This window comes from Lissotriton vulgaris, chromosome 4_1, assembly GCF_964263255.1.
Source record: "Lissotriton vulgaris chromosome 4_1, aLisVul1.2, whole genome shotgun sequence".
NCBI classification, from domain to species: domain Eukaryota; kingdom Metazoa; phylum Chordata; class Amphibia; order Caudata; family Salamandridae; genus Lissotriton; species Lissotriton vulgaris.
The window spans coordinates 1950905048-1950924340 of record NC_141691.1 but is presented as its reverse complement, the minus strand read 5'-3'; the positions used below and the strand labels follow the sequence as shown (position 1 = coordinate 1950924340).

Sequence of the window (19293 nt, the reverse complement as noted above, 5' to 3'; positions counted from 1 at the left end):
TAAACAACATAAATCTGTGTGCAACTATTTATATGCATGCTATTATTGTGAGAAATGACTGAAGTGAAGAAATAGAAAGATTAAAAGTGGCGGAAAGAGAACAACTTGCTGCGTCGTATTTTAATGTGACTGGTGAAAAAAGAAAGAAAACCTTATGCCATACACTGTGCCCTCGTAACCCCGGGGGATATGTGTACTACCCGTGTCGCACACTCTTAACTAAGTATGTGCCCTTGCACTCTTGTTACCAACCTCAACTCTATGTAAACCTGGAATCAATAGTACTTCACTGGGCGCGTTCTAGTATCTGAGCTGGTTCTGAAATGCACAGAAAATACCACTGAGTTGTCACTTCACGGTTACTTACACTTCTTACTACAGAGGTGCTACAAACCAGTCGTACCTTGGTGTTTACGTATTGATCCTAGTTAGTCTTAATGAGATTGCCGTGTTGCATCATGGGACGCTTCATCGGATTAATCCTCGTGCTAAAAAATACGGAGGACAAAGTTCAGTGACTGCTCCGTAGAAGGATACAAACTCTAACATCTACAGGGATGTAGCTTACCTTTCACTACTCCGATAACTCCGCGGAACTCCGCTGGGAGACGCCGGAGTTCGTGCTAGCTTCTAGGTGCAGGGTCACGCATGCGTGTGCGGTACATTTTATTCCGATACTAAAAACGGACTCAGGCTTATGCTACGGGGTTCTTGCGTGTATACGCCCGCCATTTGTAAGCAGGCGAGTTAACTTCAGAAGTAGTATGTAACTGCTAAAAGATAGATAAGGGTTGAAAATAGAAAGAAAGAATAGCTTAAAGGTGTGTGCTGTTAGTTGTGGTTTACATGAATTATATATCAACATTCAATACCATGCAAAAAAATATTTTAGAACTCATGACATTTCAGCATAATTACATTCTCGTGTTTTCCTTTACATATAGAACACAGGTCGCACGCAGGCGACTATGGAGCAATTATTACAGATAACATCCTAAATCTACTCGGTCGTTGATCCCTTTCGGATCTTGAGAATCTAGTTTCTTTATCCAAAATACTTCCCTTTGCAGTAATGATTTAGTCAAATCCTTACCAGGGGTGGAATTAACTACCTCGAGCACCTGGAATTTAAGCTGTGCTATAGTGTGCCTATTTTTGGTCCAATGTACTGCCAAACTGCTATTGGGATTGTTATTACGTATAGTACTTTTATGTTCTGATATACGTGTTTTTATCTTTCGTTCTGTTTTGCCTATATACAGAAGCCCGCAGGGGCATTTTATGGCATATATCAGATTCATTGAATTACAGTCTGCATTGTGCCTTGTTTTAATGGTTTCCCCTGTGTGGGGGTGCTTTACAGTGTCACTTACTTTTACGTTATTGCACTGTACACAGTTGTGACATTTCCTTGTGCCTCGATAAATTTCTTGGGGGTTCTTTGTTGGTGATTTTAGCAGTTCTTTGATATTTCTGGACCTTTTATACGCAAAAATGGGTCTTTCTTTGAATTGTCCTTGAAAATCACTTTCATTGCTGAGCAAGTCCCAGTGCTGATTAATGCTCTTTTTGATTTCTCGGGAACTGGTAGAATATTTTGATACAAAGACTTGGCGTTTTTTCTCAGGTTTAGTTGTGGATGTTAATAGTGATTCCCTGGTTTTTTCTGCTACTTTGTGTTTAGTGTCACCCAAAAGTGTTTCAGGGTATTTTTTATCCAGGTATTTGTTTGTGATGATTTCCAAGTTTTGCGCAAGTGATTGCGTGTCCGTGCAAATCCTCTTGGCTCTCAACATCTGTGAATACGGCAAATTTTCGATTAGATTTCTAGGATGAAAACTGTTGTACATCAAAGCTGTATTCTTATCTGTCACTTTATGGTATACCTCAGTCTGAATTTCCATATCTTCTATTTTTACTAAAACGTCCAAGAAAGGAATCTTCGTGTTTTCTATAGTCTTAGTAAACTGCAGATTTTCATCCTGTGTGTTAAGTTGAAGTATTTTCTGTTCGAGCATTTCTTTACTGTTGTGCCATATTAAAAAGATGTTGTCAATATAACGACATATTGACAACATCTTTTTAATATGGCACAACAGTAAAGAAATGCTGCATCTGTCCATTTATTAATTGGGGGAGCATTTAGGACTGAACACCCCAAATAGCATCCAATCACTATTCCCTCCCGGTGGAGATTCGGTTGTTGGAGGATCTTTTTTCCTTCCGTAAGGCTATTAAAACTCTCTTATTTTAACTTGGTTCCTCCTCTTTAGCTGTTGTGTTTCCTGTGGTTGTTGCGTGTTACCTTGACATGCGCCGGGACGCCCCTTGGCTGGGGCAGCTGTGCGCAGTACAAATTCACGTAACATAACATAACACTAGTAAGACTTCCGTCCTCTATGCCGAGTGGCTCGAACCTGCAGTTGAAATCCCCCGCAATAACCCGATTGCATGTCCCTTGTAGTGATTTAAAATAAGTTTCCAGGCTAGAGATGGTTGGTGAGGCCTTCCCACCCACCATCTTTCATAGATATTAATCAAAATAAGGTTGGGCTCATATTCGGGGCTTATTTTAATAACCTGGATGTCTGGATTATCAATCCCAAATTCTTCTACCTGATAACCCGCCAGCTGTCTGACCCAGATGGTTAATCCTTCTGAGGTTTGCCCTTTAGAAGTTGCAATTGCTGGTTTACCTAAGACCAAATAACCAGGCCCAAAAATCGTACTCAAAGACCACGTGTCCTGAAAAGCAATGATCTCATAGGTCTCTATAAAAGTAGACCAATAAGAGGAGCTAGTCTTCGATAGTAGTCAAGCAATGTTCCATGATAATATACTTAGTGTGCTGAGAGGTAATCCTTCTCTTCATTCTCTCTGTATCAGATCTTTAGTGTGCACTGACCCACTAGTTATTGCTGAGGGCTTGAGTCTACCACAGGGGAAGCGTTGAATTGAATAATAGGGTTCTCTGTCACTGGTGGAACTACAGGTAACAGTCAATCACAAGCATCCAAGCCAGACAGAGGAGCAAATCTGTTGACTAGGTTTAGGTCAAAGGGTCTGCTTATGGGCCTATAGGGTGCACATCGAACCCCCCCCTCCTGACAGGGAATAGTATTGGGGTCGATTAAAAAAAAAAAAACGTAAAGGCAGGAGGAAAATTTTCTCAAAATGGTACCCTTGATTTCTACTCCCTAGGTGCTCTAATAAAAGCCTAACCATGTGCTCGTTGTTAAAATTATCAACCACACAATCACCCCGCCCGTCCTTAGTGGAGTGTCCAAACCACAATGAGCGTCTGGCCATTATCAATTGATTGCAAATACCCCAACTTCCTTCAATTGTACAGTAAGCCAGTGCATTGTTTTGGTCATTAACTGATCTGTCGATTCCACCTGCCCAGCTTGTAAGGTCGGTACATTCCTCAGAACCACCACTAAAGGAGCGGCGGCCAGTGGGAGATGTAAACTATAGATTAGTTTTCGACCAAACTATGGGCCAATCCATAATGCACTGCTGGGGGATCACGACCAGAAGACCCAGGGACAGTAATACATTGATTGTCTAGACCACGATTAGAGTGGTCTGATAGGATATTACTTGCTGTCCTAACACAGGTTAAACTTCCCTCCACCCTTTGGTTACTCGGAATGAGCTGGGCGAATTCACTAGACTTATTCCCTGTCTCACCCACATAGCCTCCCATGAACACTACACCAACATCAGAATCAGTGCCAACCCCACCATTCCTACTAGATGATGGAAGTATTAAATTAGATGTTGAAGGAATAGTGGGTGGGGGGTTAGGGATTATAGGGTTGCACAACATGTTTGTTGAAATTTCAGAGGGCCGATTAATTTTTGCCAGAGAGTTCTCAATAGTACCAAGGTTGGATACAACAAGCGTTTCAAAATTAGTTAGTCTTTCCTCGATCAGTGTCAGTCTATTGGGGATAAGGATGCCGAAATTAAAGCCCCACTTTGACCCATAGAGCCTCGTAGGCTTCAGGCGGGGGAACACCTACTGGGTCAATGTTTGAAACACCTAGGGTAGAAATAGCGGATTGAGACTCTGTTAAGATTGGGGGAGTTGAAGTCACAGTCCTACCATTTCTTTTAGTCTTTTGGTTCTTTGCATTTTTTTGCCTTTGTGGGCCCCCACCCCACTTCCTCTTTGTAGTTGGCTCTGATGATGGTTCCATAATTTGAGTATTCGATTTGGGCACAGACCTTGTAGTAACACGTGAAAATGTGCTACATGCTGTGCCCACATGCACCACCTCAACAGACGGAGAACTAATTGAAGCCTCTGTTATTGCAAAAGTGTCCAGCGGCACGTGCAGGGACTGGCTAACGCCTCCTGCCAAGTCAAGTGAGTCAGTGTCTATGACCAAACAACGATCTGGTGAGCATGCAGACATCAAACCACCCAGTGATGATCGTTTTGACTGCAAAGGATCTAGAGATAGGCGTCGCTCAGTCATGGCAATTTCGTGGGCTAGGACCAAATTGGCTCCGATTAGAAATTGGTCCATAGTCCTTGCCAACACTTCCACCAGTTAGAACGCTTCTCCCCTTCCCCTCGCGAATATTCATCGTGGTCTGGGCATAATAGCAGCAAGAGACCCAAAATATTAATGCCCTCAGGGCGACAGCAGTAAGCAGATGAGGTCTAACCTTGACGAGCGGCAGGATTTAGAGGGGGGGGGGGGTCCAGCGCTCCTCATCCGGTCTCTAATGGGCTCAAACGGGCCCGCCCTTGGCCCGTGCTTCGTCCGGTGCGTGCCCGCGCACGTTCCACGAAGCGGAAGCGACGAGCGGTTAAATAGTAGCATCAGGCAAGCAGGTTCAGGGGAGGGCAGAGACCAGCAGGCTCCCTGGGACTTGCAGTCCCTCTTGGTACAGGCGTCCTCCTTTGTGCTCGAAGCTGCTCCTGCGACGCGGGAGCGGCGAGCAGTTAAATAGTAGCAGGCGGGCAAGCCGGTTCAGGTGCGGGCAGAGACCAGCAGACTCCCTGGGACTTGCAGTCCCTCTTGGTACAGGCGTCCTCCTTTGTGCTCGAAGCGGCTCCTGCGACGCGGGAGCTGCAAGCAGTTAAATAGTAGCAGGCAGGCAAGCCGGTTCAGGTGCAGGCAGAGACCAGCAGGCTACCTGGGACTTGCAGTCCTTTTGGTACAGGCGTCCTCCTTTGTGCTCGAAGCGGCTGTACAATAGCTAAATGCCATCATCTCTCCTCATGATATAACAATGAAATGGCATTTTTTCACTGAGTTCTGTGATCCCAGAAAAGAAAGAAATCAGTTACTTAATAAAGTCCCCAACCGCCTCAGTATGGATCAATACCCTCAGCCTGCTATAACCTGCACAAACCTTTTTCAGTACATCACTTCATTCTGTGGCTGGTGCATAAAGAGATTCACAAATAAATTACTTAAAAATAAATTTTTGTTCATCCAGATTTCCAAACTAGCAGGTAAGCGTTACTGACTTTTGGGGAGTTTGGGTTACAACATTTATCTTATCCTTGCTACTCTTACTATTTTATTAACATATGAGTTTATCACCTCAGAAGCTACAGAAGTAGAACTAGAATTCCATTTGAATAGAATGTAATCCCAGTATCCCAAATCATGCTTTCTCATTGTGTGTGCTTTCTGGTTAATATTTATGCAGATTTACTGTTTGCAAATAAATTAAAGGGAAAATAATAACATAAATCAATTATCCTGACAAGATTTGTTCATCATTGTTTGGTTATGGGCCTGTCTTGAAAGGTTTTATATACTTGTACACACTTGGCCCTCATAACCTGTTCGCTCGCTAATCTTGTTACTAAAGCAAATTCTAAATTGTGTTTGATATGGGATCTTTAATTGTACAAAAATTGCGCCCAACCCTGGTGTTTATTTGCATGGTTTGCTTCAGTTAAAACCTGCCAGTTGCACAACATATTTAAGAACCAGGAAAACCATGTACAATTACATATCATTCTCCATTTTAATGTCTGCGACTCGGAATTTGCTGCAAATTGTGCACCCTCGAACTACTGCATGACACAGAAAGGTAACATAGAGGGTGCACATTTTGCACCTATATTTGTGCACTTATTATGATCAACTCATCAGTGGGAGCCTATCTCGTTAGCATCATACCTGGAGGCAGAAGTGAAAACACATGTTGAGTATTTTCAACAAAGAAGGTGGCCAAAAGAGATATAATGTTAAGGTTAAAGTTGGACCAAAGTTGTGCTGTCGGTGGCAGAAGTACCCCTGAACCCCTTACTTTAAGTTACTGCGCCAAATGCTCCATATAAACTATCGACCAGTGTCTCCTGCCAATCCTGTCTGATCCACCATTGAATCTATCTTGTATCCTAAAATGACGATTCGGGGACAACAAAGTGTGTTGAAATTTTGGCACTAGCTGGTGAGCAGTTACATTTGTGCTTGTCTTATCCCTTACTAATGAATATCTATTCTGTGTGTGAGATTCATATTCCAGTGATTGCTATCTGCACACTTCAAGTTTTGTTACTGTGTTTTCCAACTCTGCTTTGCGGATTGTGCATGCCTTGCTGTTGCCCTCTGTAATAATTTTCATTTACTGACGCATGCAGGTGCATGTACACTTTTTGCTGGACTTCCCTGATAATGCGTAATTAAAGAGTCAACATTTATTATATTATTCTGGCAGAATGTTCTCACCAATCAAGCTTCAAATTTATGTGCATGTGTATGAAGATACCAATGATGGTAATTTGTCATTGGACCTAAACTCTGCTTTTCTATTTATTGTCAGTTACAGCTTGGGATATATTGAACTGTGTATCATTAATAATGTACTGCTGATATTAATGCTGTGTTTTTCCTTTCTTCTCCCGCTCCTTCTCTGCTCCTTCCTTGCTCCTTCCTTGCATGCCACCTGGATCTGCAGATGAATTTAGTGGGGACGGTAATGCTATCTGTGTTTTAATAATGAAGCTTTGTCAGATGTTTGTGTTAATAACTTGAATGTGCTTGTCATCTATGTGCTTAATTTATTTTCTGCAAGTGTTTATTCTTGTGAAGGACTGATAGCTATACCAAACTGTGTTATTGCCTCCCTTCATGTTTACACAGGTAAGTTTGCATCTTTGTCCAGTGCCAGACCAATAGAACATCATTGCTGCCTCTTTGCTGACTTACACTTTCTATAAAATATAAGCTTCTAATGAATGCAAGTTTGAGTGCAACTATTTTTCATTATCATTGGAACCTCCTTTGCCTAAGAAGCAGACCAACAAACAGTAAACTAACACAAGAGGACAGTTAACCGCAAACACCTGAGAGAGCGGAGGGAATTAAGGAAGTAGGGATGGATGTAAGGTGATATGAATTCACTTCAGACTTGTTGAAAAGTTTTTCTATTCTAGCTTGTCATAAAAGTCAACAGATAGGCTCCGTACACAAGCAAATTGATGCAAAGCATTCCAGTCTGTGTATGGATGTTTCCATTGTTGAAATGCTGTCTAGAACTTCTTGCCGAGATTCTGCTGTGCATTCACGGTACATGACCACAACATCAAATTGTGAGCGAAATGGGTCAATGAGTTACGCGATCTTAGCTGATATCTTCTGTGATCTGGGCAACTCCGCTTTTTCACCTGTTGGGATCAGTAGACTGAATACTATTCAGTTAGGTAATAGTAAAGCCAGTTATTGACCATCCTCCTGATTGTGCAGTATGAAGAGTTACTTAAAAAAAACATTTATCATCATCTTACCAAGCTAACTGCATTATGTTCCATGCACCTCAACTACCTACCAAGCTGACCATTGATTACCATAATGATCCCCTTATTTCAAAGCCACTGATACGATGCCGTTTTTAGCATATTTGTTATTTTTCAATTTATTTCGTTTTTTTGCGGAATGCTTGTTACCACTATGGAACTGTCTCATAGCACTAGACAGGGCAAGCAATATAGTTGGAAAAAGAAAGAAGAAAATATGGTTTGAGCTCGAAACTGGAACATTATTGACCATATTCTTAACAGCCATCTTCATGTACGAAAATAGTGAAGCCTTTGAGGTAGAAGTGAGGATCTGCCCGTAACTTTTAGGTAACTGGAGCGGAACCATTTGTAGGCATTTAGCAACCAGGCTGGAAGAGAGACACAGATTCAAGAAGTTAATGCATTCAGTGAAGAGCAGCGCCTTTGCAGAAAATAATAGTAGCTCAAAAGAGGTAAAAATGAAGCCTTTTAAGAAATGTAAAGTAAGCCACACAAGATGAGGTAGAAGGGAGTTCCTCCATGCACACAGTCTTTGTCATTTATAATTCTATTGCCAAATTGTATGTACAGGAATTGGAGGGTGACTAGTAGTGTCTGGAATGGGGACCTAAATCTTCTGACTGGCTGGCTATAATGGGAAATCTTTGATAGGTAAATATGCATGTGTCAAGGGATTGACTGATATTCAAGGCAAAGATTCTCATGTATTTTTTCTTTTACCCCGGTGTACTTTCAGGGCTGGCTAGAGGTGGTTCCCTCTTTTCAGGCCTGATAGCCAAAGAGAATACATGATTCTTAATTTTTAGTAGTATATTTGTATCAGTTTTTGGAAGCTCTTGTTTTCTTCAAAACTACATTACCTATAAATTCAATGATTAACTTCAAAGGCTTTCTTTCACCCAACACTCATCATCTGGCAAATCCACACTCTTATAGCATATCACTTTACAACACTATTGGTGCACGGTATTCATAGGTTAACCTAAACGTAAACTCATTTACAACAATTAAACAAAGTTTATCCTACTAGACAGGCTTTTTCCAACCAAATATTGAACACCTCAACACACATTGTGGCTGTTCCTCCACATATGAAATTGAAGTGAAATCTATTTCATTAGTTAGAAATATATCATACTTTTAATTCCAAGCCTACGAATAAGCTCTTTAGTAGCAGATACATGTTTGAGTTATAACCATGCATATGATACCCGTCATGATGCATAGAGATATGGGTGAAATTGCTTTTAGCCCATATTTTGTATTTTTGAAACTTTCGATTGGTAATACCTTTATTTAGGATATAGCATTGGGGTTGATACCTTTACAGGCGGCACTATAAACTACAACAAACATTTTGTCACAGAAGGCCCGAAAACAGTGAAAGGGTATTAGAACACTGACTGGCCAGTGAGCTGGCAACTATAGTGTATCATAGTAAAAGGTCATGCATTACTCACTGGGTCTTTTGACAATGAAGCCAAGTCTGTGTTCTACACCATTGGTGTCAGTGGTAGTGCCTGTTGAAGAAGATGTGGTTTAAAACTGGTTTTGCAGTCTAATCTGGTGAATCTCTCAATTGTTTTTTGGTAACGGATGACGATCAGACAAAAGTATGTTATCTATTAGCTGCATTTGATGTATGCCATCACCTAGTATTATCACAAGAGATAGATGGTCAAAAAATGGCACGACCCTTGCCAAAGCGTGCCATTGATTTAGATCCCTTTATCCGAGACCAACAACACAAGATCCTGTCCCTGACCCTGGAGTTTAGCAGGGAGTAATCACCACTACCCCTGGTTTTTAACATCCTTGTAAGGGCACTGGCTGAGGTGGTGACAAAAAACTGTATCGATGTGCATATTACTCTCTTCACAGGTGCGTTGTCTGGAGAAGAGCTCAGTGTCCACCAAGAACATTGCTTGTCTTGTTGAAGCTGTGTCTGGTGGCTTGATGGAGGCAGAGTTTTGGATGCAGACTTAACTGATTGATTGAGTGTAAGAAAGAGATAGATCTTGCTTGAAGAACTATTTCTTGTGGGCAGTTGTAATTTGCAGCTTAGAATTCGATTGGGGAGAAATTTGAACCTGGAGCCAAGGCCATTGGACATGCAGAGCTGGTGTCCTGAAAAGTGGGGTGATCACCTTGATGGGGACCAACACTGACCTAGTCAGTCCGACCCAGCCACATCTGGTGAATTTCACCCTTGAAGCTCTTCATGTAGTGAGCCATTGAGGCAGTTGTATGGTGTACCCTTGTGATTTGTCAAGGTTTTTATAGTGCACTATTAAGGTGTGACTTATTGTGCAGTATTGTGTACCTTTCTTTTATGTACCGAGATCCTTCCTGTTGTGCTCCATTGAGTTTATTCCTGTTGTCCACCATTTCAAGTCCTTCCTATGGTGCAAGCCATTTGAGATTCTTCCTATTGTGCACCATTTAGTAGTGGATGATGTTGCGCACCGTTTGAGAGCCTTCCTTTAGAGTAAGTTCCATTTGGGTGCTTATTATTTTGTACTTTGGTGTGGTTCCTGTTGTCCACCATTGTTGAGTTTCTTTGTGTATTCTTCAGTTGTTGGGCCTTGATATGGTCTTTATAGTGTACTTTTAATGTGGCTCCTGTAGTGCCGATTGAAACGCTTTCAGTAATGTTTTTAGGATGTTTATCTTCCTGGGTGTGGCGATTAATGTTAAATAGATTAAAAGTGGTATAGGCTAGCATTTGTGTTTATTTTTAACTTTGGCGTCTTCTAAGATTGTTTACAGTCGTTCCTTGATGAATGTTGATTTTCGGGAATGTAGGTCACTGGTGAAACCTTGGTATGAGATAACCACACTGGCTAAAGATCGAAGCAAAATTCCTGCTAAATATTTAACTGAGGCAAGGAAGCACAGGGCAGCTTGTAGAGAGGCTAGCAGTTTGTTTTGAAGTAATATGTGTTACCAACAAGGATAGGTTTTTTTAAGCACAAGATGATCTTGGCTATTGCTTTCATAAACAAGAAAAGCAAGAGCAGCGTAATATACCACAGGACCCTAGGTGAAAATTGTTCCTTGAAAAAGTGGTTCATCATGGTGTTATTTGAATATATACTTTCAAGAGTCGTAGGATCAAGAAATGTGATCAACCAAATCAATGAATTCCAATGATATAAAACAGTTAACTAGTGATAGGTTCAGAAGTTGCTTTTTTTTAATGCATAGCTACAAAATTGGAAAATAGGGGTCAGTGCTCATAGTGGATCACATGGTGCTTAACTTGAGATGTAAATGTGTGCGTACCAAATACCACAGAGATAAAACTGATTGGTAACCATAAAAGGTTTACTACACATTTCAAAGAGTTGTTTTGTTCAAGTATATAATAGCCGTTGGCGTTTCAACCCTGTCATTATGAAAGGGTCTTCAACAGGATATAGATATATGTAAAAGACCCAAAGGAAGGAGTAGTGGACACAAGCAGCCATAGGAGCTAAGAAATGGAGCAAGGAAAGTTTTTTAGGGGCACTTTGTTGAGTTCTCAGTAAGAAACATTCCATTGGCAGGTCTGTGCCACCATAACGAAGCACTATTTCCTAATGCAGTTGTGGTTTGTAAAGGCACCTCTTGAGCAGTTTTGTTGTCTTCCTGCACTAGCGTAAATTTGCATTCGTTCATTGAGGTAGTATGCAAGGACTGTCACAAATTCAGTCTGTATGCCCTACCTCCTTTCATACTAGCTACAAGGATGTTTTCGATAATTATTCCCTGCGCTTCTTCTGCACACTTGTATCTATCAATTTTGGTCAAACTAGTGTGCCAGACTGTCTCGGCTTTAGTGGAGAAGACTGAAAAGCATCTCCATTACAACCAATGGAAAATGCATTCACGTGGGAGGTGTGCACACGTATTCCCTACACAAGAAAAGCACCCTAGCAAATGCAGTGATGCAAAATAATAATGCATTTTCTGCCATTAACATTTCTTTTATTTTTTCAACAGAAACTGATGACTATGCTGAAATTATAGATGAAGAAGATACTTACACTATGCCCTCCAGTAAGTAAGCTACTTCTAATGTTTCTGTATGCAGTTTAATAAAATATGTATTGATTACAATACAGGCGATAACTTCTAACATTTATAAATCACTTTCAATGTTACTTTTGCATCGGGCATAGCACTGCAGCAATAAATAAAATCGACATCATACTTGTGCATCACACGTTACAGATTATTAATAATCAATCATGTGATGCAGCAGAGCTATTAATACATTATTTCCACCAATATTTGCCAGCAAAGGTAAGAGTCAAAGGGTTGTCGAACTTTTTGACCAGTTGTTACCCTTTCTCACTCAAGCCTCCTGCGTGAGATGACTTGAGGATGTGAACAAGCATTTCCCCTTGTTTTGCTTTGTTTTGAAATCAGAGGAACCTGCCTTTTTTTTGTTAAGCGGAGCCTAGGCAATTCGCATACGCGGTCTTCGAGACATGCGGTAATCACTCTATGTGCTTTGAACACACCCAGCACTTTTCATTGGTTGTTTCCTCTGTTTTTCGAAATCCCTTTGCTGTTGTTGGTGAATGTTTACATTTGTTCCACCTTGTGCCTATTTTGTTCCCTACTTGGAGACTGCCTCACTACATTAATGCTTTCACTATCGGCAATATGTTTGGCACACAATTTTCTTTATTTATGTAGCTGTGGTTGCAACTTTGGCTGTCGTCTGTCTGAAGTCTTTGAGTTTCCCATGATCAGAGTGGCATGCCGTGCTTTATCTTCTTTAAGTATGGCGGGCGCGCATTTCTTTTGTTCTGCACAGCACGCCCACCTGTTTTTTATTTTGAAGAGATTTAACATATTTTCACTCAGCGCTGCTCCTGTTTGACGAGCGCCGTGCTTTATGTACCTGCTTTGTCACGTGGACACCACAGCACCATCTGCTTTTACCCCCTTTGTGATTAACAAGGGCCAGGGGCACCCAAAATAACTCCTTCTCGGGCAGGGCCTCCTTCGGTCGTTTTGCGAACAGATAAAAAAATGCCAGCAAAAACCATCCATGATGAGGGGTATGCGGGTTAAAGGGAGAGGGGTGCGCACCGCTGCTCCTGAGTTTATTTAAAACTAAAACAAAAAAAATTTACTGCAGAAATGTGGGAAGAAATGTTTGTTCTTTCCTATTGTGGTCCCTGTGTGTGTGTTTGCCTACATTTAGACATTTTTCTATGGCTTGTTGCCCTTCAGCAATGTATATTCTCGTAACTGCTTGTTATTCGTGATCTTATTTACTGTAATCATAATTTCTTTTTCTTGTCTGTGAGTTTTCTTTACTTGGTACACTCTGCTGCTAGTGTTTCAAAGTGTGTTATTTAGCTGCTTTTACGCCGTACTGTTAAACTCCGGTGACAGTTTGTTTATCCTCTCAAGTATGCGTTACTTTTAATCCTTGCCATCATGCATCACCATGTACACCATAATACTCCCTCTTTTTTTGCACCTCTTTCTACCTTCACAAACCTGTCCATCTTTTCATTTTCTACCTCCAGTTATTGCTCTTTGTGGAATCAAGGAAACGCGGTTACAAAACAACTGCTGTAACATGACGAGAACCAGTGTGCCCTTCATACTCGTTTCTAGGGCAACTCCTCTTGCTGTGTAAATCACAACTACAACCACCAAGAAAAAAGGTTGTCTGTAAATCCTCTGCTTTACTTGAAAAATAAAGGGGTACAGAGGACCCTTCATACTCCTAGGTCGCGGTGCAGCTGTTCCCCCTGCACCTATGCCAAAAGCATCCCTGCCACACATTAAAACACACATTTTCATAATGATTTGCTTTTCTTTCTTTAACCGCATCGCTGCTGCAGTGATTTTTGCGCTGTGCTGCAAATTGCCATTTTGCTGCTGTCATGACGAGCTGAGCTCGTCATCAGCACACGACACCCGTGGGTGATGACGAGCTGAGCTCGTCATCAGCATCGAAAGGGTTAATAAAAAAAAATTGTCAATTTTCTTTTAGACCTATTTAACACGAATTGCAATTCCATCCAAATTATTCCAACTACTTTGGGGATTCATCATTTTAAATGATTCAATCCATAGAGTTGTAACACTCCCATTCTATAGCTTTATTTACCCACTTTTAAAAGTGAAACAAAAAAAATAAATTTCAACATTAACACTCCGAAAAAAAGATCACTTTGCAATTCGCAAAGTTTGTTGACATTCCTCTTGGCACTCGCTCAGTCCTTCAACCTTCTGAGGTCGATATATTAGGTTAGGTTGCATTGAAAATAACATATTTTATTATATCATTGGGGTCTCTGTATCGTTTTACTCTACACTAACAAAATCTTCAATGGCTGGGTAATTTATAAGCAGTTTTGGTTATTGTTTACATTAAAGTGCTTGTTTATAACATACAACCAAGGAGCAAGTAGAAGATATAATGTCGGGTCCTCAAGAATGCACATCTCGGTCCCTTTTCTAAAAAAAAATTCAGGGCTGGAAGCAGACCGGTGCGGCCGGCATGGCTCATGGGTTAGGGTGCGGGCGTGGGGTTGGTGGTACAGGCGAGTGTTTCTTATCAACGAGAGAGGGAGGGAAGCTAGAGTACACTCTCAGTCCCCCAGGTAAGTCAAATTAAACAGAACAGTGTAATTCATCAAATGCATTGAAGCACAAATGGAAAGAGAATGAATATGCAAATCTATTTGATTTGTATAGAAAGCCCTCACTCACCAACCTGGTTGGTGACATGCTTCATTATCTGGCCCACCGGGAGAAGCCGAATGCCTCCCTGGTGTGCTTCAATGCCAGGTTACTGCAGAGCTGGTTACTTGTGAAGATTGTGTGAATGTGATAGGTTAAAAATGTACAGATTGTGCCTCACACAAAAAGATTTTTATTCGGTGGTCAATCTGACATATTAAAAACGATGTGTTTGGATATTACCAAATTAATTGTTCGGCTATTTCCACTTAAAGTGGGGTCAACATGTTTCTGCCCTCAGTGTATGATTTACAGGGCATTTTTCAATCTGCTGTGTACGTGGCTCTTCCTCCCACAAGGTGTGCCATTTTCACCTCCTCCCCCCTCCCGAGACCTATGGGGCGTGGATCTTTTACTTTAGAAGTGAGAGTCTTTTAATTGCAATTATTATACCGAATTTGCTGGGTTATAGTAAAGTCACTTTGATCCACATGCACTGCATAGTGGCCCATTGATCTCCAACCCACACTATTACCGCTAGAACGCCAGAATAGGCGTGCAGGTGTCTTTATGTGAAACAGTTTGCATGTATCCCCACCAGCCTTCTTCTTCAGTGCTAGTACACCTATCACTGTAAGATACTATTACAGTTACCATTTGGCAACCACCTTTCTGGTAGTCAGAAGCACATTTTGTAGAGCATGGTTTAATTTCAACAAACCAGCGATGCTTTGAAATTAATAACGTGTTTTGTCTTTTTATATGTGTGTCAATTTTTCTTTTGCAGACTAAACAGGTTCCTCTTATTTTGAGGTAATTTACCCCATAAACGTGTTGGTTGTGTTGCACCTTTTTACACTTCTTTTTAACTTTCACGTCCTCAGGTAAGGGTGAGCCTTAGCGTGCCCATTCCGCCGAGGTACACTCCCCACGGTCCTGACGAATGCCCTGTAAATCATACACCGAGGGCAGAAACATGTTGACCCCACTTTAAGTGGAAATAGCCGAACAATTAATTTCGTAATTTCCAAACACATCGTTTTTAATATGTCGGATTGGCCACCGAATAAAAAAATGTTTGTGTGAGACACAATCTGTACATTTATAACCTATCACATTTACACAATCTTCACAAGTAACCAGCTCCGCAGTAACCTGGTGTTGAAGCACAATGGGGAGGCATTCGGCTTCTCCCGGTGGGCCCGAGGATGAAGTATGTCACCAACCAGGTTGGTGAGTGAGGGCTTTCGATACAAATCAAATAGACTTGCATATTCATTCTCTTTCCATTTGTGCTTCTATGCATTTGGTACAGGCGAGTGGTCATGAGGGAAGGGGGGGTTGCCTAGGGAGGAGGGGGTACATAATAAAATAAAACGTACCTTTCCCGGGTCCCACGTCATCACTGCTGTGTCTGCTCCTGCTTTCCTGCCTCCGCAGGAACAGGAGGCAGGCAGCCTTTCTCCCCTCCCCAAGCCAATCACAACGCTGCAATGGAAAGCTGTTTCTCTGGTTTCTATTAAATCTGCTTAGAGGGTCCTTCTTACAGTGTGACACGTGTTGAAATATGTTGTGCACTGAGGGTTTACGTTTAATTTAAATAGACGTACTTGGGGATTTTTCCTTCCTGTCTTTAGAAAAGTTATATGTTTCAAGAGAGCATTTTGTTCTTCGCTTGTCCAGTTGCAAAACATCTTTTAACAGACTACTTTTGAATTAATTTGTAAACAGTCAGTGTTGTAACTCGTGATCCCACTGCCTTCTTTTTAAACAGTATTGGTTTTGACGCCTGTCAATCTCCACTGTTTCTTTTGAGCTCCCCTTCCCTGATAACTTCCCCCCATTATTCCCTCTCCCAGTCTGCTCCAACCACACTTGAGTCACAGTCCTTTAGCATAAGCAACCACAGTATGGACTATGAAATTTTAAGCATTCTTTTATAACCTGCTTCATTTTTATTTTTATTTTTTTAAATAGGACTTCATTTCTTTGTAACTGCCTCCTTCGCAATTTCCTCCTGGCTCTACCATTTATTTTCTACTTTATGTATTTCTTTATTGTGCCATTTGCAATGGTAAAGTGCTTTCATGAAGGCCATAGAAGCGCCATAAAATCAAAGAAAAATACATACATATGGTGTTTGAAAGTACTCTGGCTTGCAAGTGTTTTTTAGGATCTTTGCTTTCGGTTCTGAGATACTGTAGCTCTTAATATGTCCGATAAGCAGGTGGTATAACCTGGGCCATTACGGAGCTGGCCCACATGCCACTAAATATTGACTTACTTACGATAGCTATTACAGACCATATTGTCTGTTTGGTCTTCACCGATTGTTCTTTCTCCTGTGGAGTACCACTCGACATTTTAACAACACAGTGGTAGGCCTCGGAGTAAACTTCAACAAGTCAATCAGTGAATAATTCAAAATCTTTTTAGCACATACACAATTTGCATCTTCTATATTAAAGGCATTAGAACAATTCATATTTTAAGAGGAAAATCCCACATTTGGCCCACCACTTGGTAATATGACGTAGAACCAAAACATGTGGGTGTGGATGAGGTGCCAGTGAACATTGTGTAATTGCTATGGTTTCCTTCTGGCGGCAACCAGTGGCCAGGAGAACTCACTGGATAATAGCTCCTTTTACAGAGTAAGTAACTTGTAAAACCACTTCTTCGCTGTAACTATTTATGGTTAGTTGGTGGTACAGCCTATTTTTGGAAAATAGTATTCTTTGTCATATTGTTGATGTATCTTGGTTTTAACACATCCTGGAATTAATTTATTTTCATTAAGCAAGTTCTTTTTGAGATTTAAAAAGTCAGTTTTATCTTTCCTCTGAATGCAATGCAGAGAGCTATGGATTAGAAGAAGGTAACAGGATTTCCTCAAAACACCTACGTTTGTCATTTGCAGAATGCTACACCTTTTTTTCTTTGGATTTTGACTTATTCATCTTTTAAGAAGTGTTTGTTTTTGCATTTTATTTACGTAAATGTGTATATTTGATGGGGACTTGAAAGAGGAAGCTGTGGCCTTCGAAAGAACTGCACTACCTTCACCATGACTCTTGTGTTTACATAGCTAAAGTAACACCACTCATATCAAAAGCTGCTGAATAAAATTATGAAGTCTAGCAATACTACTCTATCCTTGCCCTCCATGCCTACAAGATATTAATACTGCAAGACAAAAATTATGCATTTAGGTAAAATCCTGACAAGCTCTTTCTCTCATCCAGGTCATTGTCCAAAATGGTCTTGATTGATTATTAAATAATACATATTTACTGGACGATTGCGAGTGCCCATTTTTCTTCACTACCAGACTAGGTTCATGTTGGGTGCCTGGCTCAAAATTGAAAGCAGGTCATAGTTCTCTTAGTGATGCTTGCAGCCATAAGGCCTGTCTCAAATGAAGGCGTTTGAAGGGCATTATTTATATTCTATTCATTTCACTGACCAATAAGAACAAAGCATGACCTCCCCAGACTTGATCAGTACATGAAGTAGTTTAAGAATGCGTCTCTCCTTATCTCACCTTAAATTCTGACTTCCAGGTTACCGGTCTTCAAAATTGAAGTATTTATTTCAACTTGGCTGATGTGACTCTCCATCGATTACTTAGAAGTTCAGGCTGTCTCAGGTCAGAGCAGATACATTGTTGGCTGAGTGTTCTTCGCTACCTTTCCTCCTAAAGGCTTAATTTAATACCTTCACCCCAGCTCATAAATTCTGACTCTGGTTTAGTTCTTGCTGGTTGGGATAGACAATATCCAAAAGTGTGGCAAAGGAAATTGTAATTTTCCGGTATTGAAGGCAGACTTTGTCCACATCTACTCGTCCCTTGTCCATGCCCTCACAGCTTTGCTTCATCTGTAGGTTGAAGAACCAGCAAGATAACCTCTTTTGTGGAAGATGAGGTTCTTACAGGTTACGGGGTCATGCATGTGCAATCTCTAGATATTATTTCAATTACTTTTAAACAGTAGCTGTTGATCCCTAGCACTGACCTCAGCATTCTCAGTGGGTTAGTTAAAGTGAAAAGCTTACACATATCTTAGAAGCACTGACGTTACGGTGAAGTTATGGTTGTATACACGTAGTTGGTTTGATCATGTCTTCCTAGTGTTTACAAACAGTAGAATTCACAGCTTGACTGACTACGGACTTGCTCTTCAAAAAAATGAAACTTTTTGTTTGCAACTTTTAACTATTTATATCCGTATAAGTAAGGCATACTCTATCACGTGTATATCAATGACAAGTCAATAGAAATGATAGTTTACAAATGATTGATGGCTTCCAAATACACATTTAATGCCAGTGCCCACTAGTATGTTACTAAACCCCTTCTGCGCTGCGTGAATTTTCATGCTGTGCGGGGGTTTTATTGAGTGGGCGGGAGTCGGACGGTCGTCGTCAGCACACGCCCACCTGACATCGGACGGCCTGGGGCCGTCCGAAGCATACAAGAGGTTAAAAGGCTTATGAACACTTTATTTAAAAGTGGGGTCTATACAGCTTCCTTTTTTTAAATTCCCAATTAATTGTCTATTGAGTAAGTTGTGTGTCATACATTATATGTCAGTGTGAAGATCACTCAAAGAAATGCTTTCTTCTTCAAAAAGATATATGCAATGAATGATGCCTGACGGGATGTTAGGGGTTATGAATAGGTTCCTGGTGGGTTATGTTATGAAAGAGTGTGAGAGCTTTACTATTTTATTTGTTGCCTCTTAGACTGTATGTCCCTGTTTCATCTTCCATACACTGAGTTTTTTTCGCAGTCATATTTGAAGTTCTCAAAAGTATTT

At 40.9% G+C, this 19293-nt stretch overlaps 1 protein-coding gene across 6 annotated transcripts in view; it reads left to right on the top strand.

The window, feature by feature from the left end:
- Positions 1 to 19293, top strand: part of PTK2 (protein tyrosine kinase 2) — an 878302-nt gene that overhangs the window by 575849 nt on the left and 283160 nt on the right. For 3 of the 6 annotated variants that reach the window (XM_086966271.1, XM_086966268.1, XM_086966269.1), the window contains one exon: positions 11762 to 11818. In XM_086966271.1, the coding sequence (XP_086822397.1) occupies positions 11762 to 11818 (57 nt within the window). Of the gene's footprint in view, positions 1 to 6936; positions 6955 to 11761; positions 11819 to 17318; positions 17352 to 19293 lie in introns of all 6 variants that reach the window. The other 3 variants (XM_086966267.1, XM_086966272.1, XM_086966270.1) reach the window with 3 other exon arrangements.